This window comes from Gymnoscopelus microlampas (genome assembly GCF_963454915.1).
Source record: "Gymnoscopelus microlampas genome assembly, chromosome: 20".
In the NCBI taxonomy this organism is placed as follows: Eukaryota; Metazoa; Chordata; class Actinopteri; order Myctophiformes; family Myctophidae; genus Gymnoscopelus; species Gymnoscopelus microlampas.
Window position 1 is genome coordinate 14,142,642 of NC_139957.1, and position 16,230 is coordinate 14,158,871.

General features: G+C 43.4%; 1 protein-coding gene across 1 annotated transcript in view; it reads right to left on the reverse strand.

The window, feature by feature from the left end:
* Positions 1-16,230, reverse strand: part of syne2b (spectrin repeat containing, nuclear envelope 2b) — a 172,844-nt gene that overhangs the window by 62,942 nt on the left and 93,672 nt on the right. Inside the window, exons 82-91 of the mRNA XM_084045516.1 lie at positions 15,746-15,877; positions 14,489-14,590; positions 13,669-13,767; positions 11,118-11,855; positions 7,067-7,264; positions 3,177-3,401; positions 2,121-2,240; positions 1,447-1,562; positions 1,081-1,195; positions 505-642 (exon numbers count right to left, since the gene is read on the reverse strand). Of these exons, the coding sequence (XP_083901642.1) occupies positions 505-642; positions 1,081-1,195; positions 1,447-1,562; positions 2,121-2,240; positions 3,177-3,401; positions 7,067-7,264; positions 11,118-11,855; positions 13,669-13,767; positions 14,489-14,590; positions 15,746-15,877 (1,983 nt within the window). The remainder of the gene's footprint in view (positions 1-504; positions 643-1,080; positions 1,196-1,446; positions 1,563-2,120; positions 2,241-3,176; positions 3,402-7,066; positions 7,265-11,117; positions 11,856-13,668; positions 13,768-14,488; positions 14,591-15,745; positions 15,878-16,230) is intronic.

Here is a 16,230-nt window from a genome sequence, read left to right on the forward strand (position 1 = left end):
TCCTAGTTCCCTCCAGTTTTTATTCTTATGGGTGAACATTTCAAAATGCACTCGCTCCTTCTGGCATGACAATCAAATGACATCTTAAAAATATTGTATACAAACAATAAAACCCCTGAGCAGCACTTTAACATCCACAGGGACCCCATGAACAGCTGGTTTTCTATCTATCTACACAGCTAGACTGAATGCAATTAATCACTTAAGCCCTATATACTTCGTTGTATGACAATATTTTGCTGTTTTGGATTTTCTAGCTAGACAAAAATAGAAATTGTTTTGGGGGAAAATGCCTACAATGACATGACCAAAATATGGACTTGAGGGTTAATGTGGTTAACTTGAAGTGCAGGAAACCAGGACCTGGGTCGAAGTGCTCTACACTTATCAACTCTACAGGTATATCTGTGTGCCTTATTGTGTGCATTAATCACAGTACAGGTCAGGAATGCCCCATTTGAGTGACATTGCTTTAATAATTAGCAGACAAGGTAGTGTCCTCACCTGGTCGCATAGCTGAGCAGCAGAATGTCCCAGCTCCCTCAGACGGCTGCTGTGGCTCTGAAGACCAGCCAGGATGGAGCTGTCAATTATCACACAGCCTGATGCTCCGCCAGCCTGACTCTCTGATGAGTCTGACACCTTCACACAGAGTAGGAGGGATGGGTGGTGAGAGATGGTAGATACATAGATAGAAGGATAAAGGGAGATAGTGGAATAGAGAGAGAGAGAGAGAGAGAGAGAGAGAGAGAGAGAGAGAGAGAGAGAGAGAGAGAGAGAGAGAGACAGAGAGAGAGAGAGAGACAGCAAAAAAGAGAGCGCAAGCAGAAGAAAGAAAGTCTGTCACAGAAAGAGAGAAGAAGTTAAGTAGTGAAGGGGAGATACTCTTGTGACGTTCAGCAAAGGGGTCAGCATCACACAGGAGACGACAGACTGATAACTCTTAAACAAGGTGCTAAACACTCCAGCAACACTCCTTTAACACAAAGGAAATGATAGAAAAGTAATAATCAGCCATATATGTGGAAGCAGACTGACAGAGAGAGATACAGACAAACAGATAGGGATAGAGAGGTATACCATGGAGCCATTGTGTACTGAGCTCCGTTCCAGACCCACCAGCCTGCTTAGAAGGTGCTCCCACTTCCTGTCAATAGGCTCCTCCCCTTTCCCATCAGCCTCAGCGGCAGCCAACCTACAAGTGTATGAAACAGTGTATGTTAATATTAAGTAGTGCATTTCATCATCCCTTTCCTCTTTTTCTTTTTCTCTTATTCCACATCCCTCCTTCCCTTCCTTCCCTGTTTCCTTCCTTCCACCCTACCTGTCTCTCTCCCTTGCACTCTAGTCACAACACAACCAGTGTTTTCCCCCATTGTCTAAACATCTATCCAACTGATTATAAGTTAATAGCAAAAATCACCCAGTTACAGCATGGTGTCTGACCTGGTGGCTTGCTGTGTGTGTTCCTCTGTGTCCTGGCTGAGGAGGCGTGCCCTGCTACCCTGCCTGGCGATGGCCTGGGTCAACCCTCGCTGCTCACACAGCTCCTGTTCGAACTCCTGCAAGAGAGAGAGGAGCCACACCACGAGAGCTGCATAAGTCACCTCTGGGAGTGATGACAAACCTGATTTATACTTTGTACAATGAAGTCGCTCACTGAAAACCTATGTCATGAAGCTGTTCAGATGAATCCTGAACACATATATCACTGTGCAAACATAATCGTGTGCGGACAGTGAACTCCAACTTAATTTCTAGTTTTCCATGTTGTCCCTCTGAGTACAGGCTCTTTAATAGCTTATTTATTTAAGTTTGTACTTATGACATGATTTTATGTCCGTCATGTTTGCACGCATTATCTGTGTCCCTTATCAAAAGATAGTAGTAAGAACTGACCAACAGGCTTTAAGAGAACATTAGACTAACATTAGGAGTGGTGAATAAAATAAAATAAAATAAAATAAAATAAAATGAAATGAAATGAAATGAAATGAAATGAAATGAAATGAAATGAAATGAAATAAAATAAAACAAAATAATATAGGAGTGCAGACAAAGCTAGCCCCTTAGCTAATCCTGTTAATAAATAGTCTGTGTGTATGTGAATTGTGTACTACCTTCTGTTGCTGCACACTGTTCTGTCTGAGCAGTTTGTTTCTGGGCGAGGAGAACATCTCCTGAACACTGGCACTGCGTTTCAGCTTGGCCTCCGGAGGGCGCTGTTTTTGGGGAGAAGGCTTCAGGAGGAGAATGGGAGAGCAAAGGAAGGTTGTTAAATGTCAGCATCATTAATTAACCATCATCATAATTATCACCATTATCCACATTATCACCAGATAAAAAAAATATTGGATCAGAAAAAATAAAGGACCAAAGGACAAAATCCAGGACAAAATCTAAGTGGTAAAACCAACATCAGAACAGCAACAGTGTCGTATAATGTACCACACTGTTGCTTTTCTCAGAATCACACAAAACATACAGTACTGTATAATTGTGTGATTCTGAGATGTTTGAGAGGCATCACACTTCAAATCATATCTTTATAGATACAACATACATACAGCATATAATTGTGAATAGACTGGTATATTTCATTAATGGAAGAAATATTACAAACGGTTATGAGGAATGACATTTTATCACAGTAAGAGACAAAAAGGCTGGTATGGTCCTTTAAGTCTCCGTAACGTTTGTTTGAGTGTGTTAGACAGAATGTGGGAGGGTTTCGATCTCTTACAATAATATTGTAAGAGATCACAACCCTCCCACATTATGCATGCAATGTCTGAGTTGTTTTAGGTATGTTTATACATGACAGGTTTGGTATGTGAAAGATTAACTGTCTGTCTGTCTGTTTGTCTTTCTGCCTGCCTGCAGTGGTGTAAAGTAACTAAGTACATTTACTCAAGCACTGTATTACTATTTTCAAGAGATTTTTATACATTAGAAAACTTGAAATGGGACATTGTGCATAATGAGTACTTTTACTTTTGGTACTTTAAGTACATTTTGATGCCAGTACTTTTACTCGAGAACATTTCCGGATGTTTACTTGTAACAGAGTATTTCTATATTGCAGTATTGATAAAAAAATTAAGATTACAAAAAATGTGAGTACTTTTTCCACCACTGTCTGTCTGTCTGTCTGTCTATCTGTCCACGTCGTCTACCTGTTGTGCGTGAGGCTGTATTAGCTCCTCTTCCTGTTTCTCCAGCAGCATGAGCTGGAAGGAGACCAGGCTGGTCTTGAGGACTTCCAGCCTGGAAGAGATGAGGTCTGCAGCCTCCTTCTGGGAGGAGGAGACCTCTGCTCCCTGTTCACCGCCATGCTGCTGGCTGGCCATGCCCAAGGCTGACAGACTGGCCACCTTCTGCTCTATCTCCAGGAACATCTCCTGCACACGCACACGCGCGCGCGCGCGCACACACACACACACACACACACACACACACACACACACACACACACACACACACACACACACACACACACACACACACACACACACACACACACACACACACACACACACACACACACACACACACACACACACACACACACACACACACACACACACTTGAGTAACAAGTTCCATTTAATTCATGTGGTGAACACACAAACGTTCAAAGATTGCACACACAGTCACACATAGTTTGTGTGTGTTTGAACACACCCTTTTCCATTACACTGTTACTTGAGTCTGACCGTTGTTGCTGTTATCATCACTTGTCTTTGCTTTGGTTTCCTTTACTGTTTTCGGTTTCTGTGTAAACTGTTATGCAAAATACTGAATGATATATCAGAGCAGCTGTACTCAGCATATTTGCACTGGAGTGCATTTTTTTGTATTGATCGTGAAATTCAGACCCAATATTATGCTGCACTAGACTAGACAGTGGCAGCGGGAGGTAACTCTTTGGATATTTGCGCCACTGGTCTTACCAGATCACTGAAGCTCTTTGCGGTTTAATGTATAGCGGTTTAACCTGGGCTATGGGCTGATCTTTGTTTTTTCAATCCCCAATGAGTTTTGATTGGAAAATAAATAAATGAATAACCAAACAAACAAATAAATCAATCAATAAACAAACAAACACTGGTGTTTTTGCATAATGTAACTTTAAATATCCCAATATTCTACAGTTATTAAGGGTCAAGTTAGATATAGGTGTTTTTCAGGAGAGAGAGCGTTCATTAGGGAGACATGTCTGGTCTATTTGAATAGGAGTTGAGAGTGTGTTCCTGTGTGTTTTGTTTACTGACAAAGCCTCCATTCAAATCTGTCGTGCCATGGAACAGCGTTTAACCTCTGAAACTTTAATGGAGGGGTCATGTTACTCTGTCGGGGTCAGCAGTGACTGAGTGAATCCTCACAAGGTGAATACCTGTATCCTCCCACATAGTACAGAAAAGGAGTACATTTGTGCTGTTCCACTTGAACCCTATACACTTCATGGACCACAGTCCCCCAGGGGTCTATACTAGGCTCCCTCCATTTTTCCCCTCTACACCAATGTCTTCGCCGAAAATACTCAATCTACAAGCTCACACAACATGTCACAACCCGACGCGTTCTGAGCTTGTATTGTACATTCACTACTTTCACAGAATATTCGCCCCCAGAATAGGCCCCACACATACCTGCACACAGTCCTTACTGTAGGTAATCGGATCAATATCTCTGAATTGGCGACAAATGTGAAAGGTGGTGACTGGGGTATTTTCTCTGGGATAAAAGTAAATTCTCTGGTTCAGAATGGACAGCAATAACACTAGAATAATAAGTGGTTTAATCCTAATTTACACGCCCTAATAATGAGGTATTTACAGATAAAAGTGTCCAATTGTTAGAAGGATGGACATTGTAGAAAGACAGGCATGATACACGGTAATACTGTACTTATTGCCAGTTTGGCTGACACCCACTGCAGGTCACCGCGCCCTCAAGGCAAACAGCTGGTAATTTGTCTGACTCTTTAATGTTTACATAACCTTGTCTAATATCATAAAGTCATATTTTCTGTACACAGACAGCAGGACTATTCACCAGTAAGACTCCCTAATCGGGAGATAAGCGACCGTAGGTCACATGTATACAGAAGAGGGCTGTAACGGCGATTGGTTCCTAGTTGTGTGGGCAATGTATAGTTTTGTTTGGTGGTCTAAGAAATGTGGTGGCAGGCATGTTGATGACATGAGTGTACACATACTGTGTAGTGTGTAGCAATTTGCGTGTTTTTAGGGGCAAAACTGTAGGAGTAGTGGGCAAAAATGTGTTGTGAAAAGCGGCCTGAAGGTGGCGCTAGAAGAGGGCCATGTGAGAAATTAGGGGTGGGGTGTCCGCGTTGCCTCGGCGGACGAATAGGTACCGGCCGCGGCTCTCCCGGACGCTCCTAGCCCGAGTTACGGCATTTTATGTGAGCTGCAGTGGCAGGGGGTCCTCCACTGGGGGCGCCACCACTTTTGCATCCGTTCTGGAGCACCAGGAGTGGGTGGTCCCCGGGAATGCCCCGTGAGCAGCCCCGTTGGGGTGGTCATTTGGTAATTTGTCCACATGTGCTCATTTTTTACACTTGGGGGTCCCCGAGGCAGCTGGGGGTCCCTGGAGCTCCGGGGGTCCTTGGAGGGTGTAGTTTGGCAGGTAAGGAGTGTGTGTGCAAAATCTGGCATGGATCGGGGCAAGGGGTGCGGAGATATGAGCAGGGCAAAAGTGTGACGTGCTGATTTTTTACACTTGGGGGTCCCCGAGGCAGCTGGGGGTCCCTGGAGCTCCGGGGGTCCTTGGAGGGTGTAGTTTGGCAGGTAAGGAGTGTGTGTGCAAAATCTGGCATGGATCGGGGCAACGGGTGCGGAGATATGAGCAGGGCAAAAGTGTGACGGGACGTGTGTGACGGAGGGACGGACGGACACCTGGAGCAGGTTTCTATAGTAAATGCGACCTACGGTCGCAACTACAGATGTACTACTCAACCTCCGGGTCAAACCCATGTTCAATAACCCATGTTAACCACGGGTTTTGTGTGTGACAGACGCTCTCTTGTAGGGAGCATCCTTGTAACATGCTCGAGGACAGTGGGTCCTAACTGGTGTCACAGTGGGAACTGAATGTTTACATTGACCATGAAATCAGTACACAACTGTTACTCTTACTCTCTGTTATGACTAATTTATACTTCATCATACGATCACTGAAAATAACAGATTTTCAACTGGAAAATGTGGGTCATTGAGTTGTTTGACAAAGTATAATTTAAGCTCTAAGGTTGTTCTTTTATCTAAGGCCATGTCAGAACATTTTACTACCAAATCCACTGTTTGAAATACATTGCCATGCAATACATATTTGATTAACAAGATTCAAGGGCCTTTTAGATAAGACAGATAAGATGTTTATTGTCACCGTATGGAACATACAACGGAAGGGTTCGTTTAGTGCATCCATCAACAAAGAAATAGAGCAACATTATGCCATAAACTGTTAGTCCGTCATAGTCAAGTCATCTTAGTCTTTTAGAAAATCACCGATGTGTTTGAGTCACAAACAGGACTTAGTGTTTACTGAGACTGAATCAGACACGCATCGAAAGGCTGCAATAAAACGTGAACAGTCAACAGTTATGAACACTTTTAACTGTGATAACAGAGGTTTGAAATATGAATGGACTGATAAAAGGACTAATAAATACTAAAAAGGAAAAGTATTCTCACCTGGGAGCTGAGAGCCTGTAACTCAGAGTTAACCTTTTATATATTCAATCAATCATGTGTTTAACTTCAACATGACTATCTGCAGAATAAACCATTTAAAATCATTCTAGTATCACAATCAACAAGATGGGTAAAATGTGAAAATGTAAAGGTTAAATCCATCTAGAATGTCTAGACAGACAAAACATATGACTGCATATGTGATCCTCAGTTTTCTTCCAGAAGTACACTGTAAAATCCCAAAGTGTTCGTTTAACTCGGACATTATTTAAATAGAACTATTTTAATTTGAATACTCTCAGAGTTAAATTAACACTTGTTACTGTGCAGCATCCCTGGATGTCCTACCTGACAGGTGAGGAGCTGCTCTTCCACGCTGCCCTGCAAGGTTGTGGCCGACCCCATGGCCTCGGTGACGCTGTGGGGGGCTCCCAGGCTGCTCCGGGCCCTCTGAAGCCAAACCTCCAGCTGACCCGTCCGCTGCAGGCAGGCATGGAGCAGCCCTTCACTGGGGCTGGGCACACACCCAGACCTTGCTGACGGGACCTGGGGGAATCAATTTTCAATTCAATTCAATTTCAATCACACACGTGTGCACACAGTCTACCTGTCAGCATCACAGACAGAAGGAACAAGGGCTGTGGGGTCCTCAGGAAAAATATAAGCTGAACACATTACATTCCTAAACTTAGAAAACTGTAGGCATAAACTACTACCTGTATGTACAGTAGGCTTCCTCTGCAGAGTTGGCTAAATGATGAGCTCTAATTCTGCTTCCCCTCTGTGTGTGTGTGTGTGTGTGTGTGTGTGTGTGTGTGTGTGTGTGTGTGTGTGTGTGTGTGTGTGTGTGTGTGTGTGTGTGTGTGTGTGTGTGTGTCTGTCTGTCTGTCTGTCTGTCTGTCTGTCTGTCTGTCTGTCTGTCTGTCTGTCTGTCTGTCTCTCTCTCTCTCTCTCTCTCTCTTCCCTGCTGAGTTCAGGTGCAGACTAGCAGAAGTAGAATGACACTAGAAAGCTACTATAGCTGTACATTGTGTAGCTACTACAGCACTCTCTATGAGATGACCCGATTGACGGCCTACAGTCCTAATTCTCACACAGTCACACTGTCCCTACTCCCATGAGCCCTTTCTTCTCCTTCCTTTTCTTCCACCCCGTTTAATGCAGTTGATTCTTTCAGTCCAGCTCCCTCCCTCTCTGTTCCCCTCTCAGCCTATTTCCCCGTCTGTCAGTCTGTCAGTTAGTCAGCCAGTCAGTCTGTTTGTTTGTTCTTTTCTTTCCCTCCCTGTGCTGTTCCACCCACCTGTGGCTGCAACCACTTCCTGGTTTGGTGGCACTTAGTGAGCGAGCTCCAGTGACAAGGACTCATTAGCGCATAGCGCTCTCTCTGTGTGTCTCTCTCTCTCTCTCTCTCTCTCTCTTTCTCACACACTCAGAGGGAGAGAGAGGCGAGAGAGGGACTTCGCGCATATGTGTGTGTGTGTGTGTGTGTGTGTGTGTGTGTGTGCGTGCGTGCGTGCGTGCGTGCGTGTGTGTGTGTGCGTGTGGCAGGGAGAGGGAGGTGAGAGGCTTCAGGCTACAGTAGGTGGAGTTGAGATAAGGGGCTGGGTTACTGGTTGCTGGTTACAGCCTCTGTCAGCTGACTAAGCAGTAAACATGAACACACTTCCCCGGTGTCTGCCCCAACTGCTGCTGTGGTTTGGCTGCCTGACGTCACTTTGTGTCAAGGGATTTCATGTTGGTTTGCTTTTATCCTAGCCTGGCTCCAGACCATTGACTCCGCCCACTCACTGAGTGGACTGCCTCTCTCGCTTCAGTCAGATAATCAGGCTACTTTTATCCCTATTTTTTTAAAACTATATGGTTACCAAAGCGAAAAGAGGAAGACAAATATATTATTTGACAAGTTGAGTGTCAACCCAATACAGAGGTAATGTAAATTTACAAACACAAGCTCCAAACATTGGGTTTGTTAATGCACAGTGATATGTACAGTACCTTCCTTAATACTGGTAAAGGTTAAGCACGTGCATCCAGTTTTCAGCATAAAGAGGTCAAACCATGCTGAATATAGGTGTAAATATATAAAAAAAATAAAAAAAAAATAAATGATAATTTTGTATTATTTTTAAATAATTAAACATCCATTTATTAGAATTGCCTAGAGGGTGGGTGGACAGTGGACGGTCACAAACATGTGGACTTGGCACGAACACTGGTCAGGGGTCTACCACCAGTATAGCCACAAAAGGGTGCCACAAGTGCACCGTTGTTCCAATCCGCACCAAACTGGGCACAAACACTGTTCAGGGGTCTGCCATGACAATAGTCACACCAGTATGGCCCCCAGGGCCCACACCAGGGGCCACGTTAGGGGCACACTGTTGCTCCAATCCGTACCAAATTTGGCACAAACCCTGTTCTGGGGTCTGCCCAGGCCCAGTCATTAGGCACGTTCTGTATCCACCACTGTCTGGTACCTGGTTTAACCAAGCCCCCAGAGTTGCTGAGAAACATTGAAGCCGCCACCCCAGTGGCCAAAGCTGGAACTGCAGGCGGGGAGAAATACATGCACGAGCAAAACATACCGAGATATATTTAAATATATAGATATAAATATGTAAACATATTATACATAAATACATATGCATTTACATATAAATAGGCATCTCGAGTGTATTTAATAAATATCTCGCGTTCAATCCTTGACACACAGGCTGCCGTAGAACGCAAAAAGGACACTAGTGCGCATGCTCATAACTCTATGGTGTGTCCAAAAACGACTCAATAATTCTACTTCCGGCAGGCTTCCGGGTGCTTCAAAACGCCAGTGAGCACATTCATTGAAATGATAGCTGGGGGCGGGGCAATCCGCCCTCTAGTTATATTATACCTCTATGGGTTTAACAAGGTTTGAATACCTCTCTGGCAGTGTCTTTATTAGAGTGTTAATGGCAAAGGGCATTTAGGAAACCCATCTATTATCCTGTTAAACTAAGTTAAAATCAGGTCATTCATTGGCATGGAAGACATTTTTTTGGAATGGTTCTCGGCAGAGGCGTTTCTGGGTGTACTGGCACCCTAGGCCAGTGGTTCTCAAAGTGTGGGCTGGGGACCCCCCTCGGGTCCTTGAGGCGGTTCCAGGGGACCCCAGCAAAACTGCTTAATAGCATCAACATCAGTTTAACCACTTTAAACCTATTTTATACATCAGCATACAACAATGGACAGCTGGCAACAGTGCCTGTTGTGACTATGAGCAGTTTGGATAATCCAATATCATGATGACGAGTTACTTGGAATTATATTCTGATTTGATTTGAGTAACGAGGTGTCCAATGTATGTAGTAGAGTAAAATAATAACTTAATTAATATTTTAAATGTATTGAAGTAAGTGAAAGTTGTGATGAATAAGTCACTAACTCTAAGTCAACTATAGAAGTAATGTAAACTTTTTTCCGCATTCATTAAATCAGTGTCCTATTCAGAAGAAAACCTGGAGACTGGCAAGTCAGCCTCACTGTATACTGGCTCTACTGTAGTAGTATTTTTTAAATCAAAGATTTGCCATGGACATGGACAAGTCTTGCCACGGACACGTTTGTCTGAGTACAGACAAATTGATGACCTCTGGTGGTGCACTACAGCAGTGTCTAAACACTTCAAATGGCCATAACTCGGTGACCATTGCTCTGATCAGCGCAATATAGGACTGAATTTGAAAATCTAGTTTTAATAAAAGTGCATAAATATAATTAAAAATCACACCCAGTGTGAAGTGAGCGGTGTGGTCATCACAGTGATGGAAGCTCACTTAAAAAAAAAGTTTTTTTTAAAAAAGTGCATAGTCCTATTTATAGATTATTCATTTCATCATGTGTCTCGCTAGCCAATCACAGTGCTGAATAGAGTCAGCCAATAGAGTCAGCCAATCACGGTACAGCTAGGGGTGTACTAATGAAGAGGGGTGTGCTATTATGAGCCAATCACAGTACAGCGAAGGGTGTACTAATGAGGTGTCCCAACCCCACTTATAGGCTCAAAAAATGTATGTGAGTAACCTCAACACTCTACTGTACATCATATATAATTTAGTTAATTCATTGATTTATCCAAAAGTCGATTGTTATCTTGGATAGCTATAGACAGCAGCAGCCCAATCCATCCTGTAACTCAACCACAGACCCCCCACCCCCTCCACCCCCATCTTTTTGCCATCCTGTAACTACATGTGTGCAACAAGTCTCCATCAACCAGGCCCCTACAGTACCTCTACATCCACTGGTGCATGGTTAGGTAAGGCATAACAATAAGGTTATGAGTTATGACGCTGCGTTGTGAGACATGGTGCTGAGATCGGGGTGGTAGGATGGGGGTAGGTGACGACAGACATATGCTTACCAGGGCTGCCGTACGACTCAGGCCCCCCATGTCCTCTTGGTGCTGGGGTGAGATTGCGCTCTGAGGGCTACTGCGTGTGATGCTAGAGGTGGAGGTGGACGAGGAGGCTGGGGACTCTGGTACAAGGTCCCCACATTGTGCGGATGGTGGTGTTGCGTCTGTTAGTTCAGAGGGTTTGTCTACCTGCGTGGCAGCGGCACGAGATGCGGCAGATGCAGTCTCATGTGTTATGCGCGAACCAGCTGTGCACCCCTCATTTGGTTCTGTCAAAACCCTCTCAAAGGTTAGAGAGCGCAGAGGAACAGGGTCTTGAAATGTCTCTATGGACCACATACCACTGTCCGCCCCTCTGGCCTCAGCCGCTTTGGCCTGAAAGTCTCCGGTGATGCCGGCGCCCTCTACCCTGAGCTCACAAGGAGAGGGTAGGATTACATGCGTGTGCTCAGCGGGTGTACGTGCGTCAGTGTGAGTCTGGGCTTGTACATGCACGGTCTTAGCATGTGCACGTTCAGAGGGTTGTGGGTGCATGCCTGCAGCCTCCTCCTCAGCACACATCTGCAAATCCTCAGCTTGTGTTTGTTCGACAGGTGAGCGCGCCTCCTCCTCGGCATGTGTGTGCCTGGCTGATGTGTGTGTATGTTTGCCAGCGGTGTGTGTGCGCTCTGTGTGTGTCTTCAGCCCCCCGAGCTGGTTGTCATCCCCCCTCCATGCATGCCCCCTCAGTCCTTTCATGAGTTCCTGACACAGAAGAAGAGACGGAGGAGTAGATCATTGTTGTGGATTTATTTGGCTTTTGGCTTTTTATTGTCTCGTTTGGCTGCACAATGACTGTAATGCACTCACAAAATGGTAAGAGGGGAACAAATAAATAACCTACAGTACAATACATGCAAAAATGTAAGACATCTAACGTGACTTGCTGTTTTGGGGTAAAAACCTGATATCTCCAGTGTGTCAACTTTACAGGAATTTAGAAAAATAGAATTAGACTGATGGTCATGCATTGTTGACATTTTGAAAAGGTTTCATCTATCTATGTAATACTTTAAGCAGAAAAACACTCACTTTGACCTGAAGCTACAAGGTGTTTACCCAATAACAGCTCTGTGTTAATTTCTATTAATTAAATGTAATATCAATTCAACTTTATTGTCATGAACACAATGAGCAGGCACATACAGTATGTAAACGAACGGAGGGCTGCAGCTTGTCAGTTAATCAGTGCATTTTCATGGCCAACAGCAATCGTAGGAGATATGGGGGTTTATATAAATTGGTCTAGAAAATAAAAGGGAACTTCTTGGCTCAAAGCAAGCAATGCTTCATCATTACATCCTGCTTCCAGCCAGGGATGGAGCAATTCATTAGATCTGTAAACAGATTTATCATAATGTTGAGCTTGTAGGAAGAAAAAAGCATTTGTGTGCTTCCACATGGAAAATAAGGGTGTTTGAACAAAATAGTCCCTACATTCACATTGGCAAATAAGCTTAGACAGAAATGGTCTACCGAAGGGTCAATAATTTAAAATGTAATATATTACTTTATGTAATGCCTATCTTAAAACAGTGTTATCTATCTTAATCGTATAATACATTATAAAACATGGTACACAGGTCTGACTATTGGTACATTTGATGTAAAGTCTAACAGAATAACTCAGTATTTTTATAAAATCTAATATAAATCATCACAATTAAGGTCCATGCTAAAATCATATGGTAGACTTTTCTTTTTTAAACATCAGACACCCCACATGTTGATTACCACTGGACACTTCTCTTTCCATTTGGTGGAAAGGGTAACTGTCTTATTGTTAACCTCACACTGTAAAAGTCTTTCTCACTTAGTTGCAGATTATGTGCTATGCTCTCGCTAGCAGCTGTGAACCACACAGCTTTTCTCACTTGTCATTGAGCAGGCAGAAATGCTCACTGAGGAAGTGCAGCCTCAGTAGTCCTTCATGTAAACACACAAACAAACATCGGAAAAGTAGCTCTGTGCCATATTTATCACTGGTTTATCACACTGCTTTTCCATAAATGTCATGATGCAAGTACAAACACAAGTGTCCACAGTAAACAGACTGCCTACATTCAAGAGAAGCTAATACAATACTTGGAATTCTTCTTTGCCATGTAAATGCACTGAAGGTAGAAAAGAGAGACGCATCAAGAAGGATTGGGAGTTCGAGAATCGGTTCTAGAGGTTGAGAGTTCTAGGGTTGGTTCTAGAAGAAGTTGGGGGTTCTAGACTTGGTTCTAGAAGATTCTTAAAGTTCTGAGGTCAGTTCTAGAAGACGTTGTGAGTTGTAGGAATTGCTCTAGAGCAACTTGGCAGGGTTGGGGTCCTAGAACAAGTTGAGAATTCTAGTCTCTTTTCTAGAATTTAGAAGTGCTAGAACAGCTCTATGGATGTTTCTAGAACAAGGTTGGAAGTCCTGAAGTTCTAGAGAGTTCTCCTGGGCCTTCTAGAACTAGGAGACTACACATCTCTGCTGGGGCCTAGGGGAGGGGGACCTGGAGAGGGTGACGGTCGACGGTGTGTTTACCATGTCGGGCAGGGATTGTGTTGTGACTGTGCCCAGGGGCACATCTGATAAAGCTTCAGATGAGCCTCCTTCCGATGTGTCAGATATGCCCGCTAAGCCCTGAAGAAACATGAGTAGGTGTTAGAATAAGGGTCAGATGTTATTCAGAAACACATTGGCTTAAACTGTGATCACCAAACTACCTAATAGTTACTTATGGAGGCAGCACTGTTAAAGGCTGCTATTTCGAAAACCAATTAGACTATTGGAGACCCTTTTGTTGGCCAATGGGCATACTTTCTGTAGCTTTCTGTTAGTAGAGGTACCCAGTTGATAAATAACTTAATTATTTAGTCTAATATAGTTATAATAACCAAGTCATCCAGTCAATACAACACTTGTTATTTAATGTTATTATTTTATTATATTTTTTTCAATATGAGTTCTGTTAAATGTTAAATCAAATCAAATCAAATCAAAAACAATTTGTTTAGGGTGATTTATAGCTCAACTGGTCACACTGGTTAACAATTTATTGGTTCAAATTAAAATCACAATTAATCCAGCTCTACCAGACTGAAGACAGATACTCGTTTGTCTCAGTCATTTGTTGCTAAAGGGGGCTGGATCAAGAAAGGTATTCACATTTCATGTATCCAGCTGATGCTCTTTGCTCTGATCCTTAAAGTGTAAATATACTGTAGAATGAGCTTCAATTAACAGATGACTACTTTACAATTCTAAAAAAAACAATGGTTCGCTGGAAAAAGTTATGAAGAAGAGGTGTATCACTTGCAATTTTAGGTTGAACCAATAACATTTCCCCATGTCGTTACGTTACCTGTGTGTCAGGTTCAGGCTGGCTGTCTGTTTCTTCTGAGGTGACCAGGATACTTTCCACTGCACCAGCTCCAGTCTTCTCTGAGACAACAGCTACGGGTTCCTGTCATGAACAGCAAAATAGCAATCACCTTCATTAGGACAATAATCTATTGGCAAAAATGTACCGATAGGAAAAATGGGGGTTGGGGTAATTACCCATGTTAGATACTGGTGCCCTATTACTCAAGGAGGGAAAAAATACAGTATACATTTGTTCAGTCATGCGTGTACATTGCCCCCTAGAGGAAGGAAAAATAAGCAAGAAGAAGAAAAGGAGAGGAAGCCACAGATGATCAGAGCAGTCTATGAGAAATAAAAGTAGATCCCAAGGTGTTTCAACAGCTTTATTCAGGAAGGACACCATGGAACATTTAGTCAGACAGTCAGGTGGAACAGAAGGAAGTGGACGGTGGTGTGGTGAAAAATGTGGGGATACAGGCTCAGTGCCAGCAGAGAAGCAGATAAGCAGGGAGTGAAGCGACCCAGCTCAAGGACAGGACAGGGAATAAGTAAAGATCAGACACCTGCGGTCAAATAGTTTGCACAGTGCAAAATCCTCAGTGTTAATGTATCTCTCAGACAGTGTACAAATAGTATTTGGTGACATTTGTAAACTCTCTGAGTTACAAATGGATAAATTAACACTGATGATTGTATTGTGCAGGAATCTTTCATTGGGTTTGTTTTATGCTTCTTGTACCATGGGTGGCATTGGGACAATCCAGGTCCACTAAATTCACTCTCAAATACTTTGCTGCTGTCTCAACATTCAAGCAGTGACTGTACGGTCATATGCACAAACCCAACCCATCTAACATATAAGGAGCATAAACACTCTAAAACATTATTTGTCCGAAATGATGTGAGCCCTAAACTGCATATGATGTTTTCTTAGATCACAGGGGGAGTGAGGTCACAAGGAGGAAGTGAGGCCACGAGAAGGAAGTGAAGTTTACGTTGAGGAAGGGTGCATCCACACATGAGCGTATGCTGACGGCAAACGCTACGCTAGCCCCGTACACACCCATGTTATAGGAAAAACCGGACCGGAACTTCCGGTTTCTAACTTAACATGGGTGTGTACGGGGCTAGCGTAGCGTAAGCGTAGCGTTTGCCGTCAGCATACGCTCATGTGTGGATGCACCCGAAGTGAGCTTTACGTTGAGGAAGTGAGGTCAGAGAGTTTGGCAGCAGGTTGGTACTTGTTCCTGTTTACCTCTATGTCAATGCCCACAAGAGTCTGCATGAGCCACCATAGAACACCTCCACCTTCCTCCTCTTTCTTCTCCTCCCTTTCTCTCTCCTCCTCCTCCTCCTCCTCCTCTATCTGGGACTCACCCAGAATCTCCTGTTGTTGTCATGGGAATATGCAGAGTAACAGGTATGCAATCTAAAGTGTATTTGGGAGGGTGAGCGTTGTTTTGACATACTGTAGTATATCATAGAGGACAATAAAGCTTCATGATAAACTTGAAATCTAGATATCAAACTGAGGAGTCAACAGCAAAAAAAACAAAAAAAACAGCAACAACTAACTTTAGCAGTGTCCCAAAACTTCACCAAATTACCGTATTACAAATTATCAATATAAAAAGGTATGAATAACATGCAGACAGAATTCATATATTAGGACTGCCCCTTAAGTCAAATAAGCCATTTTGGTCTTAGACGAGCAAGAGAATTGTTAGTTGATTAGTCGAT